The sequence below is a fragment of the Stigmatopora argus genome, chromosome 2 (assembly GCF_051989625.1).
Source record: "Stigmatopora argus isolate UIUO_Sarg chromosome 2, RoL_Sarg_1.0, whole genome shotgun sequence".
Classification (NCBI taxonomy): Eukaryota; Metazoa; Chordata; class Actinopteri; order Syngnathiformes; family Syngnathidae; genus Stigmatopora; species Stigmatopora argus.
The window spans coordinates 10,970,719-10,989,053 of NC_135388.1; the positions used below are offsets into that span (position 1 = coordinate 10,970,719).

General features: G+C 42.0%; 1 protein-coding gene across 10 annotated transcripts in view; it reads left to right on the forward strand.

The window, feature by feature from the left end:
* The window catches only part of zfhx3b (zinc finger homeobox 3b), a 313,149-nt gene that overhangs the window by 215,586 nt on the left and 79,228 nt on the right, over positions 1–18,335 (forward strand). For 9 of the 10 annotated variants that reach the window (XM_077619318.1, XM_077619339.1, XM_077619324.1 and 6 more), the window contains 3 exons: positions 10,740–13,241; positions 13,976–14,555; positions 16,430–16,926. In XM_077619318.1, the coding sequence (XP_077475444.1) occupies positions 10,776–13,241; positions 13,976–14,555; positions 16,430–16,926 (3,543 nt within the window). In that variant the 5' untranslated portion in view covers positions 10,740–10,775. Of the gene's footprint in view, positions 1–4,797; positions 4,881–10,739; positions 13,242–13,975; positions 14,556–16,429; positions 16,927–18,335 lie in introns of all 10 variants that reach the window. The other variant, XM_077619365.1, reaches the window with a different exon arrangement.

Consider the following 18,335-nt stretch of genomic DNA (forward strand, 5'->3'; position numbering starts at 1 on the left):
AGAGGACTAACAACTTGCTTGTCTGCGGCTGTCACTGGACTAAGACAAGGAAGCTGGTTGTTGAGGCGAATACTGCTTAGCCAATTATCTTAAAATTTTAATATCAACGAGACCACAAGAATGGTAGCGTAGAATGAGAGCAGTGAAGTGGCACACCATTTTGTTCAGTTTAGCTGTAATGGGCGGGGAAGCAACTTTATGATGACCAAGATGAGCACATTTCAAATTGGTGCTGGTGTGACGGACCACATCTTACTATGGAAGTAGTGGCCTTGCGAGTTCTTATTATTAACACTTGGCCAATGACACATTCACTCACCAATGGCCAATCAGTGCAAATAAATAAACATTTAAATTCTATCGATTCAGCCAAATAGTAACGAGACTTCAGCTGTTTGCAGTGACAAACAAAAAGGGCGTTCTTGGCTTTATGAGATAAAGTCCCAACTTAAAATATTCTATGCACACAAAATGAGATTGACTGGTGTGTTGAAAAGAAGAAGAAAAAAATATATATTAATGCTAAAACAGAAGTCAGCAAAGTGGGAAACTGAATTTTCAGTAGTTGAAAGCATCAAGCTATCCAAAATATTTTGGTAGAATTAAGAGTTACGATTCAAGTGGTGTAGCCAAACCCAAAGTGAATAAGTAGTGTGTCTCAGTAGTCCTGTTTGTCTAGTGTATAGTTGGCGTCAGAGGCGCCAAGCAGAGATGTGACACTTAATATATATAGTGCTGTATAGCTATTACTTTACACATGAAGTGAAGTCTTAGCAAACACATGCCAGCACACTTAAGATATGTTCCTGTCCTCTGAGGAATGTGTTGGCTCTCCTGACAAAGTTTGACCTTCAGATCTTGAACTCACATGAATGAAAATCCACACGCTTCCATATATTCCACTCAAGCAATACACACAGTGAACAACTTTTATCTCCCCGTCCCTACTAGGAATTAGAATCGACACCACTTAGAAATTCAGTTCGCAGATAAGGGAGCCCAAAATAAATGGCAGCAATCACGAGGTCAAGTCTTCCTGAATGATGCGGAAGTCTACTCAGGATGACGCGCGCTGTCGGGGGGCTCGCCGAAGCCATCCCCGGCCCACTTGAGTTGTGCCGAGCCGTGCGCTCAGCAGGCTGCCGAGCTGGGGCCCAGATGTGGCAGCTGCCTCACGCAGAGCCACAGATGCAGCAGATAAGAGATCCGCTGTGCCTGGGCCTCTGTTTTTGAGTCTGTTCCGCCGCGGTTCTGCTTATATGTTGCGGTTGTTGCCATCTGAACTTTGACAGGGCCTGTCATGCTTAATGCCTCACTTCCCAAATACAGCTCGGCTGTCCTGATTTATATCTACCAGGTGCGACAGTGTGCTCGCAGCTCTGAAATGACAGGAGGCATGTGGCCATTTCATTAAGGCAAATGAACAAGGGCAGCAGTGTGTGCATGTGTCTGTGCAGATGAGGGACATAAGGGGCTGCTCTTTCTCAAATATAGCTTCACACCGCTGAGGGTGTCACAACATTCGGAGTGGGGCGGGGGGGAATGGGGGGTGTATTAAGAATTTATTAACACTCTCTTAAAGTATCACTCTGCTTGATGCGTTTCCTTAGCTCTCATCCCTACTATTTCTAAATTTCCATGAAGCAATTGTACCCTTTTGAGAATTTGCGTTTTGGCTTTTGTGTTTTGTGCTGGATGCTCCAGCTGCTTCCGCACTGACCTTTGTACCATTTGTCACAGTTGAAGTTCTGTCTTTGCCACACACATACCTGATACATTGTTACGAATAGCTAGAATGAACATTGTTTGCAATTGAGTTTTAGAATTGGGCTAGTCGGTTTCATGTGTGCGTCTCCCCGGAGCTTCTCTGAGTAGGGACTTATATTTGGTGGATATGAACACAAAGACTGACGGCAGATGGGATTTTTGTCTTTAAGTTAGATATTTCCACTATTTGAAGATAAACTAGTGATTTTGTTCGCTCACGGGTTTTAAGAACACCATATCTATTTGTCTATCTTTCAGTAGTACCACATTGGCCCATCTTTTAAACATTTTTTGTAAATGTTTCTGATTTATTTTTCCCCCTCTCTCACATTCTTGTCAAACTGTGGAGCATTCTTTTGCATGCCTTACAATAGAATCCTGCTTTGTAAAACTTGATCACATTGTTGACTTATTTGTGATTGGAGGTTTTCCATCCAATCTGCATGTACAATGCATGAAAATTGACCGCCTTCAAGCAGTTTTTAATAGATTGCGTACTTTGGGGGTGACAGTTAACGATCGGTTTTTCAATGCCATTGACTGTCTCAATGACTCAGAATATCATGAATGATTTTTGTATAAAACAAAAACAAAATAAACTTTATTAGCCATTTAATTTAACTAATTGGCCATTGATGATTGCATAATCATTTGAAATGGGAGGGCTGGCAGGGAGTCATTACTCCCATCACTTATAGATAATATTAAACAATATTAAAGAATCCAGTGAAAAATATTATCCGGGACCCAAAAATAAGGCTTCTCTGACTCACTTTTGGTTTCCTACCTTCTAGTTTAGAATCAATGCTCCACGGTATGAAAATAACCATGCCTTCAGCATCACGTCCATTAAGGTCACAATTATGATAAAAGCTGTCGTTAAGAAGAAAAGAATTTGGGACCGGCCTTGTGAACAACGTTTTTTCCCCCTGTGGTGAAAATAGCTGAGGATTTTCTTTCAAACTCTTTGTCATTAATGACTTTAGCAAATGTCACAGAGGGAGCAAAGGGTTTGGCTGTGCAAGGTCGTCAAAAAAGCCCTTTAATTATTTATCCAGGAGATTCCACTCTTGAATTAGAGGCCAGCTCACCGATGGCTTTCATGCATCTTTTCTCCCTAAAAAGAAATGATTTTCGACTCAGTAGAACGGGCTCTAATCCCGGATGTATACTGTATGTGTTTGACATTTGAGCACAAGTCTTCACCTCTCAGTATCAGCGTGCTGTGAAAAAGATAGTAATTGAGCCTTTTCCACACTTAAACACTGTGCAACTTTCCGCATCTCTGCTCTCACCCCAGACAGCTTCCAACCACATTTAACTGCCTTTTCGCTTATTTGGCCTCCAAACGCCTCCAAAATGGGAATCATCACACCACTGAGGCCTAGACCTTAAAGTGAAGCCCGGGTCAAACACTCACTCTGATGACATCTCTGCCCATGTGTTTATTTGTGACTTTCCTTTACCCGCATAGACGCTTTTAATCAATACATGGGCGCCTTGTGTAACGAAGGGTTTTTTCTCATGACTAGTGTCCCCTTGAGAATGCTTTGTTTGTCTTATTCAAAGTGCCAGTGAACACAGTGTTTTACCAGGTGTGGGACCGGGTCATTACTAAGGTATTTGTTTTCCAGATTACACAAAGAGGCGTAGGATTATAGACACGTTACCGTGTCCCCTTTCTGTCTGTCGGGGCGTGATCCCTGTTAGGGTTGTTGCCAGGTTTTCTTTCTTTGCCGCTTTCAGACATGACGATTCTTGTGTTTCACAGCTCCAACAAAATTATAGCAAATTTAGTACTTTAAGCATTCAGCTAGACATTCTTCTGATCACTCACTCGCCTCCCATTAGCATACCAAAAATGATGGTGACAGCTCTAATTCCATTATTTTAGTGTAAGCTTGCATATCACCATGAGCACAAAAATGGAAAGATGTAGACAAGGGGTGTGGCAAAAATTGTATGAATTGGGCCTTTTGGAATACATTTGCACTGACCCGAGCATTTGTGGAAAATGCATGTTGTGTGACCCTAGGGCACCATATACTTATATACATTGGAGAGAAATGCTCTTAGAGCATTGATATTGTCTGAGCTGCAGGTGTTGGCCACATTGAAATCTTGTCACACAGGAAATAAAAGTTAATTGTGTGGTTTCTATTGCTTTTTTAACATTTTTTGTTGTTGCCAGGTTTACAATCCAGAAATGGTTTGTCTTTTTAAATGAACCTATTCATCTCACACAGAAAGACTTCCATGACAAAATTAACAATAGCATGCATTTCAATTTTAATGGTACTATACTTCAAGGTAACCCGGCACACGAATGGTTAGCGTGTCGGCCTCACAGTTTTGGGCTTGTGGGTTCGATCCTAGGTTTATCCTCACTTTTCGGAGTTTGGATGATCTCCCCGAGCTTGCGTGTGTTCTCTCCGGGTACTCCAATTTCCTCCCACATTCCAAAAATATCCAGCGTAGGCTGGTTGAACACTCTAAATTGCCACTAGGAGCGTGAGCGTGAATGGTTGTCCAGCTCCTTCTGCCCTGTGATTGGCTTGCCACAGATTCAGGGTGTCCCCTGCCTGGGGCATGTAGTTGGATGGGATAGGCTTCCGCACCCTCCACGACCCTTGTGAGGATAAGCCATTCAGAAAATGAATGAATGACTTATTACAGGTCACGTTGCTCAACCCTTTATGTTAACATCCATCTGAAAAAAGAAGAAAATGACTGACATTGAGACTGCGGTATCATCATTTACCTAAACTCCTTCAATAGTGATACGTAAACCATTTCATCATTGGTTTCCTATTCAATACTGTGGCTTTTTATGGTTTAATATTTCAAGGGTATTGATCATTTTAACAACTGTCTGTGGTTTCCTTAACTGGCATCCTGCTAGAAGGTACATGTGTGTGTATATGTATATGTGGCCCAACTCTTCTATTTAGGCAGTCGCCCTATACACATTTGTAATTTTGTAATGTTATACTTCACATTTTTTACTCACGCCTTGGTGATGTTTTTCAGCGCATGCTGATGTGTGCTTCGTTGACCTCGGGTTCACCCTCACTGCCACCCTCATGCTGTTTCTGTGGTGAAAATGAAACTGAGTGAGTGCAAACAGAAGCTTTTAAAGCTTTTAGCATATTTCCTCTCATGAGAGAATGTTTGCTTCCAGCAGATATAAATAGGGGGAGATTTTATAATTAGTCGAAATGAAAGACCTGGGGCTCACACACTATGATCAGCTACTTTCTCCCCTTCATCTCTGACCTTGTATCTGTGTTATTCCCCCATTTCAAGTCCTTTTGCATGTGTTCATTTTACTCTCACTTCTATTGCCTTCTCCATGAAGGTTTGTATTTTGAGCAAATGAGATGCAGCATGTGTGGTGTTTAGGATAGTGCCAGTGTGGTAGAGCAGTGTACAAAGTGGCGAGTGTCCTCCCTGAATTTCTGCATTCCAAACGATGGGAAAGTCAGCAGTGCATGCAAATTGATGAGAGGCTCCAATTTGGACTGGAGCTAATCATTCATTCCATATCTGTTGGGGTCAAATCTTGATGTCTAATCTTCTAATCTGAAACATATTTGTCACCAAAGTCACATTTCTCCATCTTTGACACCTTCTTATACCAAATAGAAAGTCAAGTTACCAAACAATTATTGTCTTTGTCTCCAAATTGCAAAACAAATGGTGCATTGAGATGGTGACTGTCCTTTACAGTAAGTGTTAAAATCTAATTTCCATTGTCATTCTCATGATTACAATACAAAGTATTCAGATGCATGGAAAATGAATACTATCTACATCCTCAGTTCTCACTTTATCTCGTCGTTAAGTGAAATTATATGAGCCAACCAAACCCCCCTTTGTGCTGGTTGCTAATTGTAGGGCTTCTCGCTGCGTGTACACTGCTTCCCTTTGCTTTGCCACCCGCCAAGTCTCTTGCTACCACACTGCAGAACCCCGTAATTAACCCACAGTTAATTAACTACTTCTAATTACACCAGCACGCCATTTCAATTGCACCAAAAGAAAGGTGAGGAGAAACGGCCGCCAGTGGAAATAACACAATGATGTTGCTGAAAGTTGTTTTGAGTTCTGATCATGCACCAACCATTGCCATTTAACATTGTATTTACGTACATACATACATACATACTTTGACTTCATATCTTCTAAATATTCTGAGGTGCCAGTAAGCCTCTCTTTCCACTCCCTGCATCTACATTCAGTTTGTTGTAAGCCCTGCTGTTCTTCCCTCGTACTCAACACCAGCATGGCTATTTCTGTTCTCCCGCGCTGATATCCTCAACTGAAGATCATTGATTTTACGGGAAGCCCTGTTTACAGGCTGAGTGCCATCGACCTGAGGCGACTTTTTGCCTCCTGCAGTCCTAACAATAGTGAAGTACCTTTATGTCTGCATGAGCAAAACGGTTGAGCAATAATTACAGTGGCAATAAACAACAATGTTGCAATATATCTCCATGTGGTTAATTAACACTTTGACACAGCCAAATCTGTACAATTAAATCAACACGAGCAACAAGTATCTGAACCTTGTAAAGGATACATGAACATAGACACAAATAAAAGAATAAAAATAAAAACATATATTATGTGACATTAGTAATTGTTATTCAGTGACTGACTACAGCAAGAAGCGCATTTGCTGCAGTTACAAGTCTATAAATAAGGGAACAAAAACAATGCATTCCAGTATTAGATAGGTTAGATGTATGACCTTATGTTACATAGTTGTACACACTTTTGTTTTTATAAGTCATTCATTTGAACTAACTAAGCAGATCAAGCCAACCCCTGATTTGTCTGAGGATTACAATGGTTCCCCCATCACTGAGCATGTCCCTAGTGCAACATCAAAGGTGTTCCCCTGCATTATCAATAGGAACCCTTCCTTCTCACTTCTTCCTGTAACTTGCTTAGTGTTCATGTCATTGATTTTCTGATAAGCGCCCTTTACCCTGTGTGGCTGCCCAAGCTCAGGGAAGTCTCGGAAACCAAATGCAGACACGCAACATCAAATAGGGGCAAACCCAGCTGAGGTACATTTGCCATTTTTTCCAGACAAGCTGTACAAATACCATTTATTTTGAGACAAAATGGAAGGATTTTCGATCGAGTTCTTGCCAATGCCATGTAGCCATAACTTGATGGAGTCATTATGTCAAGCAGGTGACCTGCTCCAGGACAGAAGTTGTATCAGATTGTGTTGTTCCATAAAGCAATATTGAAATAATTTTTCAAGTGTCTGTATGAGTACAGTCGTTCATTCATATCAATGCTTAGCAGTTCATATTGAGTGTAGGGGAGTTACACAGAAATCCATTAGAGAAACAGACTTCTTAATAAAGGTCCACTCTTCTGAAGCATGATTTGGCAGCATTATCATCACCTCATTGCTAAAAACATTCCAGTTTGGTAGCATATTGCTAAGACAAGAAGTATGACTAAATGGCAGAAAGGGCCATTTACATAAAGCTTTGAAGGCAGGTGCCAACAGGAATGTGCACTCAAACAGACCCTCAGATTGGCTGAGGAATTTGGCTTTTTTCTTCCTTCCTATTGTCTCTCATTGTGAGTCGATGCTTGTTTGGGTTTGTACAGTTCAACATGAGTACAGAACAACAGTGATATCAGCTCGAGCACATATTCCAATGTAAATCACAGCTTCTTGCATACATATCACTGTATAAAAAAAACTCTTTTTAGTTTTGCTTATTAACACAGTTGACTTGTATTTGCTCTCTGGTTTGACTCAGTCTCCTTGTCTCCTTGACTTCTTTGGTGCTTTCTAGAGATTAAAGCTTTCCTTCCTTTAAACAGGTGTCTCTGAGCCAAGCGCTGTTTTAGACGAGGTTTCTATCAGCCAGCCCATCTGAGACTTCCCGTCTCCACACAATCCCATAGCTCATCAGTAACAGCTACGTTTTATTCAATTACACCATCTAGATTTTAAAGGCCAATTCTGTTTTCTGTAAGCACTGGATACAACCACAGTGATACATAGCATGGACACTTTGTTTTGCTTCACTAATCTTAAAACTAGAAAAGAACTATACTGCTTGAATATACTGTACATACTAAATACTGTGTTCACTTTAATTTTTGGTCATTACAAAACCCTTTGAGTTCAATAGCCATGTTACTACTAACATACAAGAGTGTGGTTAATGTGATAAGTTTGACTTAGTATGAAATGCTAGATGCCAAGTTCGACCTACTGCTAAGAAGATTTTGTGTCGAGACGTTAACATTAATTCTTTGAGAGCATTCCATAAAACTACTGAAAGACGGAATGGGAATGATAATATCAAAGCTAATCGATAATACTATTCTAATGGCAAAGCAAAAATGAAATCGGCAAATGGGTGTTAACGTACTTTGTTATGGAAAATCTTCCATCAAATCCTGTAGGTGGCAATAGTGTGCATTACAAAGTGGTTAACAAATTATTGTGGCCGTTTAATTCATGAATGCATAATTCCAAGAAGTGTAAATGTCTAGACATTCTTTTTCTTCTCACTTCCCCTTTCCCATTAGTTTGACAGCGAAGCCCATAACTGCTTATTAATCTGGTGTATAATAAATGCAGACCAGTGGTTCCCACATTCAATAAGACATATATACTTAGACCATATTTTGCAATTTTAAGAATTGGTCTGAAAAGCCTGACAGTGTGTTTTTGTTCAGTTCTTTTGGAATGGTTTGGGAACTTCTCTCGAACGTTAACAAATGCACAACGAATTGAACTGTAGAAAATATCAGTTTGTGGATATATTCTAATCATAATTATTCAAAGTCCTTTCTGCACATACTAGATATTTCATTTACCAATTATGTGTTATGCCTTTCTCTTTATAATGTTCAATGTGATGAGTGAAAATGAACGTTATTTTTGGAATGCATAGCACGGTGGTATCAGGTATTTTGTGAAGAGCCTCATCAGACATTCATGAAGAGTGAGACAGACATTATCAATCTCCCCTCTCCCTCAGTGCATTATATATTTGGGTGTGGGGGTAGACTCCACAACTCAAATTTGCATCCATAAGTAAATAAGTAAATAAATCAAGTGCAAGCAATGAATGTGCTAATCAGCCAAGGGATGGCGGCAGGCTTGATGCTGGGAAACTTTGCTCATGTAATATGCAGCACAGGGGGGGTTAAAGGGCAGCAGAGAGTTATTGGTTTTAGCCCGATTGCCCCCTTTAATCAATGCTGGCTGCATCCTTTAATAAAAGTATTAGCTCAGCAGTATCCAGAGCTATCATTTTATCTATTCTGCGCTCTGCATTGAAGCCCGTGTTGGGCCTCTTTGTTGCTCAGTGCATCACCAGATCCCCAAAAGCTGAGCTATCATTTATTTTTTCAAGGGTTGATGGTGGTTGTTTTAGGTGCTTTCCCACTGTAAGAACCATCTGCAGTTCCTATAATCTTTTGGGTGCCGATGACTTCATTTGCTGTGTTTGCACATGTAGGAACTAGGGACCAGGACTTCTAATTCCTATAACCATTCTAGCTCCTTCTGTGAGGTAGGGTCGTAGAAACTGCGTAGGTGTGCACTTCCCTTCTCATTTTAGAACACTTAATTTAGTCACCTATGGAAAGTTGTTGCAGCACAAAGACAAACATGGGACTGTCACATTGTTTTTGAATCTTCCCAAATGTTATTTTTATTTTTCTCCCATGTGCAGTAAACCCTTTCTGTCTCACACTCAGACATCACTTCTTCCCACTCGATATGCTTTCAAAGTCCCTTCCACAATAAAAAAAACAAAAACAAAACAGATTTGCAAACGATCACTCTTATTTTAAAGGAGAACTGCAAACTACATTGAGAGAAAACAAAAATAAATTATATAATACAATCAGTGAAAATAATGTCTGTAAAACCAAGACAACAACTCTTTGTAATTTTGAAAATGCTTTTTACTAAAGCCTCGCTCAAACTTCTTCCACAATTTTCCCCTTGAAATACGCAATAAGTACCAATTGTCTTCTGTACTCCACAGATTTCCTGATTCATTTTCCATTCATTTTTTTTCTTTTTTTCGGTGGCTGTGGCAAGTTAAATAATGTGACACTGGCACAGACTACAATGTCACATTAGTTCGGATCAGGTGCCCTACTCACGTGCTAGGTCTAGCGCGAGGTCTGTAGTTATAGGAACTGAGTACTCGGGTACCGATGGTCCGAAAGCAGCTATTGTTTAGGCAGGAGGCTGAAGTATGGAGGCAAGCTCATAACACAGCCTCACTCAAGACTACAGTTCTGACTTGTAGAAAATGCTTTGATTGCTGCATTTACCACGTCTCAATATTCCCATTTTGAAATGTAAATGATGATACAGTTAAGAATTTTAATTTTAGCCACAGCTTTCACATTTTCTACAGGTTATGTAAATGTTCAAAGTGCTGAAGTGATGGCGTCTCTGTGTCTAATTATCTCAAATCTATTTGATCCATTACACCGTGCTGTTTCTCCTTTTTTGACTGCAAGTTAATTAAAAATAGATGTAGGATTTGCAGCATATAAGATTAAGAATGTTGTTAAGAAGGTGAAGATAAAAGATGTTACCTACAAGATATGGCAGGAAGATGAATCATTCTATTGTTTCGCTGCCTAATTTTGCGTAATGAATACATTGACTTTTTTTTTAAATTCAGACTTTTTCTAGAATATATTTGATTTTCTTCTTCATAAATACAATACTGCCCCATTTCAATGAGCAATAAACACACTCTTTGTTTAAGCGCTTAGTCGTGACTTTTCCTCCTTTCCTGTACTCTGTACTCTATACTATTGCATCTTTATAGAAACAACATATAGTGAACTAGTCGTGACTTTTCCTCCTTTCCTGTACTGTGTACTCTATACTATTGCATCATTTTAGAAACAACAAATAATGAACTCCTGTCTCCCCACCCGTGTGTTCTCAGGCCTGGATGCGATGAACGCCTCATGTAGGCATCAGCATGGACAGCTGTGAGTCTCCTGTGTTTTCTGGGACAGACGATGGGCTGAGCTCCTCCCAGCAGCAGCAGCAATCTCCACAGCCCTGGAACGATCATCCGAGCCTGCACCTTCCTTGCACCAACCAGGCCCCTTCACTGGACCCGCTGTCTTTTTCAGCTCCTTATCCTTCTCAACCCCAAAACCCTTGTACTCTCCATGACGAGGTGAGAGAACTGCAGTCCCAGTCAAAGCAAACACCAACCCAGGCTCGCCGGGATAGCCCAGCCACCGGTCACCCGCGTTCCAAGAGAGAGGGCCGTGAAGGAGAGGAGCAAGACGGATTGAGCTGTGGAGAAGAGGAAGATTTGGAGGACTTGGATGAAATGGAAATTGACAGCTGTTTCCCAGGTCTTCAACCCTTTCCCGGGGTAGTGATGTCTCAAGGAGGAGGGGGCATGCCAACGCTTCTTCGTCATCAGCCCACTCAAAGGCAAGGTGGGCCTGATAGCGGAAGTGAAGAGGGAGAAGAGGAAGATGAAGAGGAGAGCAGTGATGTAGAGAACTTAGCTGGGGAGATTGTCTACCAACCAGATGGCTCAGCCTACATTGTAGAGAGCCTCAGTCAGCTGATCCAAAGCAGTGGGGGCATCGTTCCCGGATTGCTTCCCACAAACTCTCTCACTAGTGGGGGGCAACCAGGGGAACCTGCTGGGACTTCATCCTCAGTCTACCCTCAGATCATTAACACGTTCCACATAGCCTCATCCTTTGGGAAGTGGTTTGGCAACTCAGACCAAGGTTTCTCCAATACCTCATCCATGACAGGCCTCAGTCCTGTCCTGCACAGTTTTCGTGTCTTTGACGTGCGGCACAAAAGTAACAAGGATTACCTTAACAGTGATGGGTCTGCCAAGAGGTCCTGTGTATCCAAAGATGTTCCCAATAATGTGGATTTTTCCAAATTTGATGGCTTGGCCCTATATGGCAAGGGTAAACCAATTCTCATGTGTTTTCTCTGCAAGCTGTCCTTTGGTTATGCACGTTCTTTTGCCACACATGCTGTCCACGACCACCGTATGACGCTGTGTGAGGATGAACGTCGTCTATTGGGGGACAACCATGCATCTGCTATCATCCAGGGGATTGGGAAAGACAAAGAGCCCCTCATCAGCTTCCTGGAACCAAAAAATAAGAGCACTCCTGTGCCACCTCCCCTGCTTCCTATGAACTCTGGTCAGACGTTTTACGGCACATTCAGTGGTGTCCATCTGGAGCCTGGAAGCAGCAGTGGAGGTAGTGAGACCCTCTTGAACAAAGATTCTGACTCCAGCCTTCAGCAGAAGCAAACCCAGCTGAGCTCGGTCTTGCCTCTTGGAAGACTGGGCACGCCCAAAGGATCCACTCTTCCCTCAACGCCAGGCTCTGCCAAAGACTCAAATGCCCTGTCTTTACATGGGGGGAGAACAGAGGAGCCTGCCAGGAAAGAGTCAACTTACCCGGGCACGGATGGGGCTTGTGAAGGCCATAGCAGTACGAAAAACCTATCCAGCCAGGTTGTGGGTACAGAGGAAAAGCAAGGGAAACCATTATTAGCGGAGGAAAATGAGGTGGAGGTAGAAGGCACAGCAGTGACTAGTGGTGTTAATAGTATCGGTGGAGGAGGTGAAGCAGGGGAACCAGCTATTTCAAACCAAAGCATTTCCAAATCTCCTTTATTAATGCCTAGTAGCACTCTCCAGCCTTCTACCTGCACCCCCGCGGTCAGCTACACACTAAACAGCAAATCCCCTGCTTCCACTTCCTCCCCTGCCAAGGAGGAGGTTTCAGCTACAGAAGGTGGGGGGAGATCCTCAGAGGTCTCTCTGAGCTTTAACTGCCAGGGAACTACCGTTCCCATGGCAATGGCGGCAGCCAATGTCAGAAAGAGTGAGGAGGACACTCCTGGCACCTCTTTCTCATCGCTTTCCTCCAACGCTGCTGCTGACGAAAGTGCCAATCGAGATAGTGCCACAGCTCCAGAACCAAATGATTGCCCGGTTGAGGAAGAGGTGGAAAACGGGTCCCTTCTGCAACAATACCACACACACCACCATCATCATCACCTGCATCCATCATCTCATGGCCACATTCACCCCCAACCCGGAGGTTCCTGTGACATAACAGGGATAAATGACTGTTCGCAGAACCACGGGCCTGGCGGCAGTATAGGAAGTGGGGTAGAGTGCCCTAAATGTGACACCGTTCTCGGATCCTCGCGCTCTTTGGGTGGTCACATGACCATGATGCATTCACGTAACTCATGCAAGACACTCAAGTGTCCCAAATGCAACTGGCATTACAAATATCAGCAGACTTTGGAGGCTCACATGAAAGAAAAGCACCCAGATTCTGGAGGTTCATGTGCGTTTTGCAGCAGTGGTCAAAGTCATCCTCGTCTAGCGCGTGGAGAAAGCTATACCTGTGGATACAAACCTTTTCGATGTGAGGTATGTTTAACTTTTTATAGTTTCTGAGAAATGTTCAATTTTCAATGTTTCTAAGATATAATGTGTCACGGTGCCATATGTATTTTGACTTCCAAGCAGAAACCTAAAAGATGAACGGTGCTTGCTTCATTTCATGACAAAAATAGTTATTTATCAAATTCTAGGATGTTTTAACGAGAATTATGTATTTGAAATGACCACGTAAATTTGCGCATCAATGGCTCCTGCTAAGTTTAATGCATTTAATGGTACATTATAATCATTATTTGTAATGGTTATCTTCATTAGTCGTGATCTTACTGCCCTCAAATCAACAGATATTTGAACACCAATAAAACAACACATGGGACTGTATCACAATACTCAACATACATATTTATCTTCCGTCACAAACTTAGTTTTATTATTTAAGATTATTGACTATATCTGTTCTCCATTTGTCTGGGTGACTGCACTATATTGTCCTAAAACCGTGATAACCAGGAACAGGAAGATGACTCAATTTGAATTCATGAAAACAAAATATTTAATACTTTACATTCTAATGTATCATCTGTGGGGATAGTGGGACTGAAATAAATGAATCTCAATTCCAGTCATCTCCCTGACTAAATTTAAGATAAACATTTTGAGTTGCAAACCTGAGCCTAGAACAAGTTAAAAGACAACTCTGTATTTCCTTTCATTTGATTATCATCTGCTGGGACCAATACTTGTTTGCCAATGTTCTACAGGTGTGTAACTACTCGACCACCACTAAAGGAAACCTAAGCATCCACATGCAGTCAGATAAACACCTAAACAACATGCAGACGTTGCAAAATGGAGGCTCCATTGGATCCGCGCCAGAGCAAGTGTTTGGACACGGCCCGGGAGGTGTGGTGGCCGTGCCCTCTGTGACCCAGGCCAGTAGCCATCACCCCGCCCACCACCATCCCACACAGTCCTCCGCCCATGTAACTGGACCATGCGGAGCCCCCTCACCAACCAAGCCCAAGAGCAAACCGACTTGGCGCTGCGAGGTATGCGATTACGAAACCAACGTTGCGCGGAACCTCCGTATCCACATGACCAGCGAGAAGCACATGCACAACATGATGCTCCTCCAGCAGAACGTGACTCAAATGCAACATGGCCGACTGGCACTGGGAGCCATGCCCTCGCCTTCCGAGGCCGAGCTTTATCAGTATTACCTAACACAGAATATGAGCCTGCCTCCGGGTCTCAAGATAGACCCAACAGGAGCCGAGGCCCAATTCCTGATGGGGGGCTTTCCTTTAGATCCCAGCATGGCTGCCTTGACCCCTGCACTTGGTGAGTTTGCTCTTTAATTAAATGCCACTAGCCCTGAAAAATCACTCAAGTCATTATGTAATTAGCACAGTTTTATCAGTTTTTAGTTTTCTTCATTTATAATATTTATTTTTCAGGATACACAGTATGGAAAATGAATGAATGCATTATTTCTTAATTATTGTAGTATTTAGCTCATTGTATACCGTTGATGAGAATAGTCGTCCACTTAATCTAAACTTGGAGGATTGGCCTTTAAAGGCTCACGTTTTAGTGCCATTGACACCATTACACATTCAATTCATTTTGACTGTGAGAGGTTGGCAGCGATTATTTTAAAGTGAAGTCTAGCTCCTTCAGTGGCTGCCAATGAATTCGATGAGTGCATTATAAAGGGTTAATAGACATTAGCCCAGAAGTGACAAAGTTTGCAAAGTATTGGGAAGAAGGTCATTACTTTGAAATACTATTTGTCTTCCTTGCCACTACTAGGTGACACTCTATTGATGTAATTGTGACTGCAGTTTTTCTGATACCCAATTTTGCCTGCAACCAAAAGGTTAATTAGGGGGGCAAAATTTCCTCTCCCTGCTTTTCCCCAAAGGCAGCTAGTCACAGTCATTTTTTGAACTGCTGCTAAAGCGGGCCATTTGGCTTTCTCTTTCTTTTTTTATTTTATTTTTTACAGCTTTGTAAGTGTAGTTATGTATTTTATTATGGTCGAAGAAGAAAGGTTAGAGGGCTCAGCATGGGCAATTAAGCAACACAGCAGCGTGTTTACCGTGCCCGTTAGAACCCCACAGTTTGTGCAGACTTGTCTCTAACTGTTGCCAGTTCAAAGACACAAACAGGAATTGATTGCTGTGACTAATGTTTTTCCCCCTTCGCCATCTGCTTTATTTTCCTGTGAGGTGAGTTCTAATAAGCATGTTTCCAGGGATGCAATGATGACACGTTGTGTTAGGTTCATAAATGTCAGTTGTATCATCCTTGGTCACACAATAGAAAATGTTCCCCTCAAAACCCCGCAAACCCACCACCTCATGCAAAAATAATCCTATGACTCTATACTAATGCAGTTTTCAAGGCTTCAATGTGCTGTACATAATATACACCATGATAGTCCTTATTCCCAGAACTTGAAGTACAAGGAATGAACACAATAGAGAATGCGAGTGCTGAAAGAGATGACGTGCTGACATTACATACTTACTCAGAAAATCTTTACACATCTGCTTACCAGAGCATTGATTCGGGAAAGTGTTAAACAAACACAAACAAGGGTATGAGTGTTTGTGATTGCGGGCTGTGAGCTTTTCCGGACACCCTTTTGACTTCACAACCAATTCCTATGTTTTGTCTCTTTGAAGTCTATTCCAATGTTGTACCCATCTCGCTCAATTGGTGAATTAGATTTAGTTCATTCATTCATTTTCTGAACCACTTATCTTCACAATGATCGCGGGGGCTGCTGGAGCCATTCCCAGCTTACTACGGGCACCAGGCGGGTGTCACCCTGAATCAGTACTCAGCCAATCGCAGCGCGCAAGCAGATGGACAACCATTCACACTCATACCTGGGGGCAATTTAGAGTGTTCAACCAGCCTACTCTGCATGTTTTGTGGATGTGGGAGGAAACTGGAGTACCCGGAGAAAACCCACGCAAGCCAGTGAAACATGCAAACTTCACATAGTGAGAACCGACCTGGGATCGAACCCTCGACCCCCAGATCTGTAAGGCTGATGACCACTTGGCCGCTTGCCAATAGTATCCATAAGACAAAATTTTAAGAGTGCTTTATTGCAAATCCATTCTTGAACTAGGAATATGTTATTTTTAACAGCCCACTTTGCTTTTTTGTCCTTGTTCGTGTCTGTTCTCTACTTATTCAAGTAGGTGGAGAGCTCCCTATGGATATGCGCATGGGCAGTGGACAGTTGGTGTCGGAAGAGCTGATGACACTAGGAGAAAGTCTATCGCAAACTAGCGACCCCTCGCTCAAACTCTTCCAGTGCGCCGTGTGCAACCGCTTCACCACCGACAACCTGGACGTGCTCGGCATCCACATGGGTGCCGAGCGTAGCCTACCTGAGGAGGAGTGGCGTGCCGTGGTGGGCGACTCGCACCAGTGCAAGTTGTGCCACTACACCACTCAGCTCAAGGCAAACTTCCAGCTGCACTGCAAGACGGACAAGCATGTGCAAAAGTACCAGCTGGTGGCCCATATCAAGGAAGGAGGCAAAGGCAATGAATGGCGACTAAAATGTGTGGCCATCGGCAACCCAGTGCACCTGAAGTGCAATGCTTGTGACTACTACACAAACAGCTTGGAGAAGTTGAGGATGCACACGGTCAATTCCCGACATGAGGCGAGCCTCAAACTTTACAAGGTTAGTAAGTCGCCTTCTAGATAGTTGCTTCAGTCTCAAGTTCGTCTCAAGTGTTACTCCAGATTGAAGTACACTCAGATCAAAGTCTGTTTGTTCTTATGGATCGGAAGAAAGAATGACCCGTAAAAATGCTGTTGGGTTTAATAACTAGTTTTCAAAGTTTGAAAATTAGTGTCACAGCATTGCAGATCAAAGGGTCCAATAATGCAGGATACAGTGCATATCCATGTGATTACTTTGTTTTCATTTTATCTTTACTTACAAATGTAAGCCAATTAAGAATTGATTTCCTTTTCAATATTGACCTATAAAAAAGAGAAAACAAAATATCTACTAAACAAATAATGCCATTCTAATACAATATTAATACAAGATATATTTTATTAATATTAGAACAATCTTTCATTGTGATTTAGAAGAAAATTGTGCATCCCCAACACAATTACATCAATATCAATCTGCACAGGGTTTCACCAGCAAAAACTAAATATTTATTTAAGTCGTTAGTAGTCAATCGCCGGGTGTCTGTTGAGTAATAACAATTAGATGTTTTTATTTATATATTTTTTCCCAAATTCTAGTGTTAAGTTGCTATCAACTGTGTTGCTCAGTGCACGGCTGGCTTTAGCTGACTATGTTAGTGTAGCTGTAATATTTTGGCATATCGTAAAATGAAAACTTTATATCTCAGCATAGTGGTTAAACTTCTTTCTTGTTTGGATGTTAAAACAGTTCAAGCAGAAGGAAAAAAACTAAATACAATCGCTTAGCCACCATCTTTTGTCCAGATGTAAAGTCAAATAAAAACCCTACATTAATTAGGTATCCTCATTTTGGAACTGATATAGTCAAATTCTAACTTACTTGGTCATTCTTACATTAAGTGGTACACAAGAACCCATAGACACAGTCCCTCTTATGTTGAAAACAGAGTAATTACAATACAGTGACCGAGCTCCACTCTTGAGACAACCGTGCTCTTGTCGGTTGCTCCATAGAATGAAGTCCACATTACTTCCATGAGGAGAACATAGCAGATAAAGCTGGTCTTTAGATGTGAGGTGGATCACTGTGAGACGAATGAAGAAGTAGAGTAGACAGAGGTTTGGTGCTAATACTCCCCGGAGCAGAAGAGGCTGAATCGTTCTCGACAGCCGTATTGATTTTTGCTGGACTTGGAGCTTCACCTTCTCCTCTAATCATTCCATAATAGCCAATGGATGAACACTCTCCGAACAAATGGCCATAAATCTAACAGCCCTGATTCCACTTAGGTACCTATCCTGTGAGTCTGCGGTTTGACCACTCTACACTTAACCCAAACTGGCACATACACACACATAGAATAAGCACACACAACAAATGACAGAGAACAGATAACACATCCTCTCTCTAAACTGTTACATACA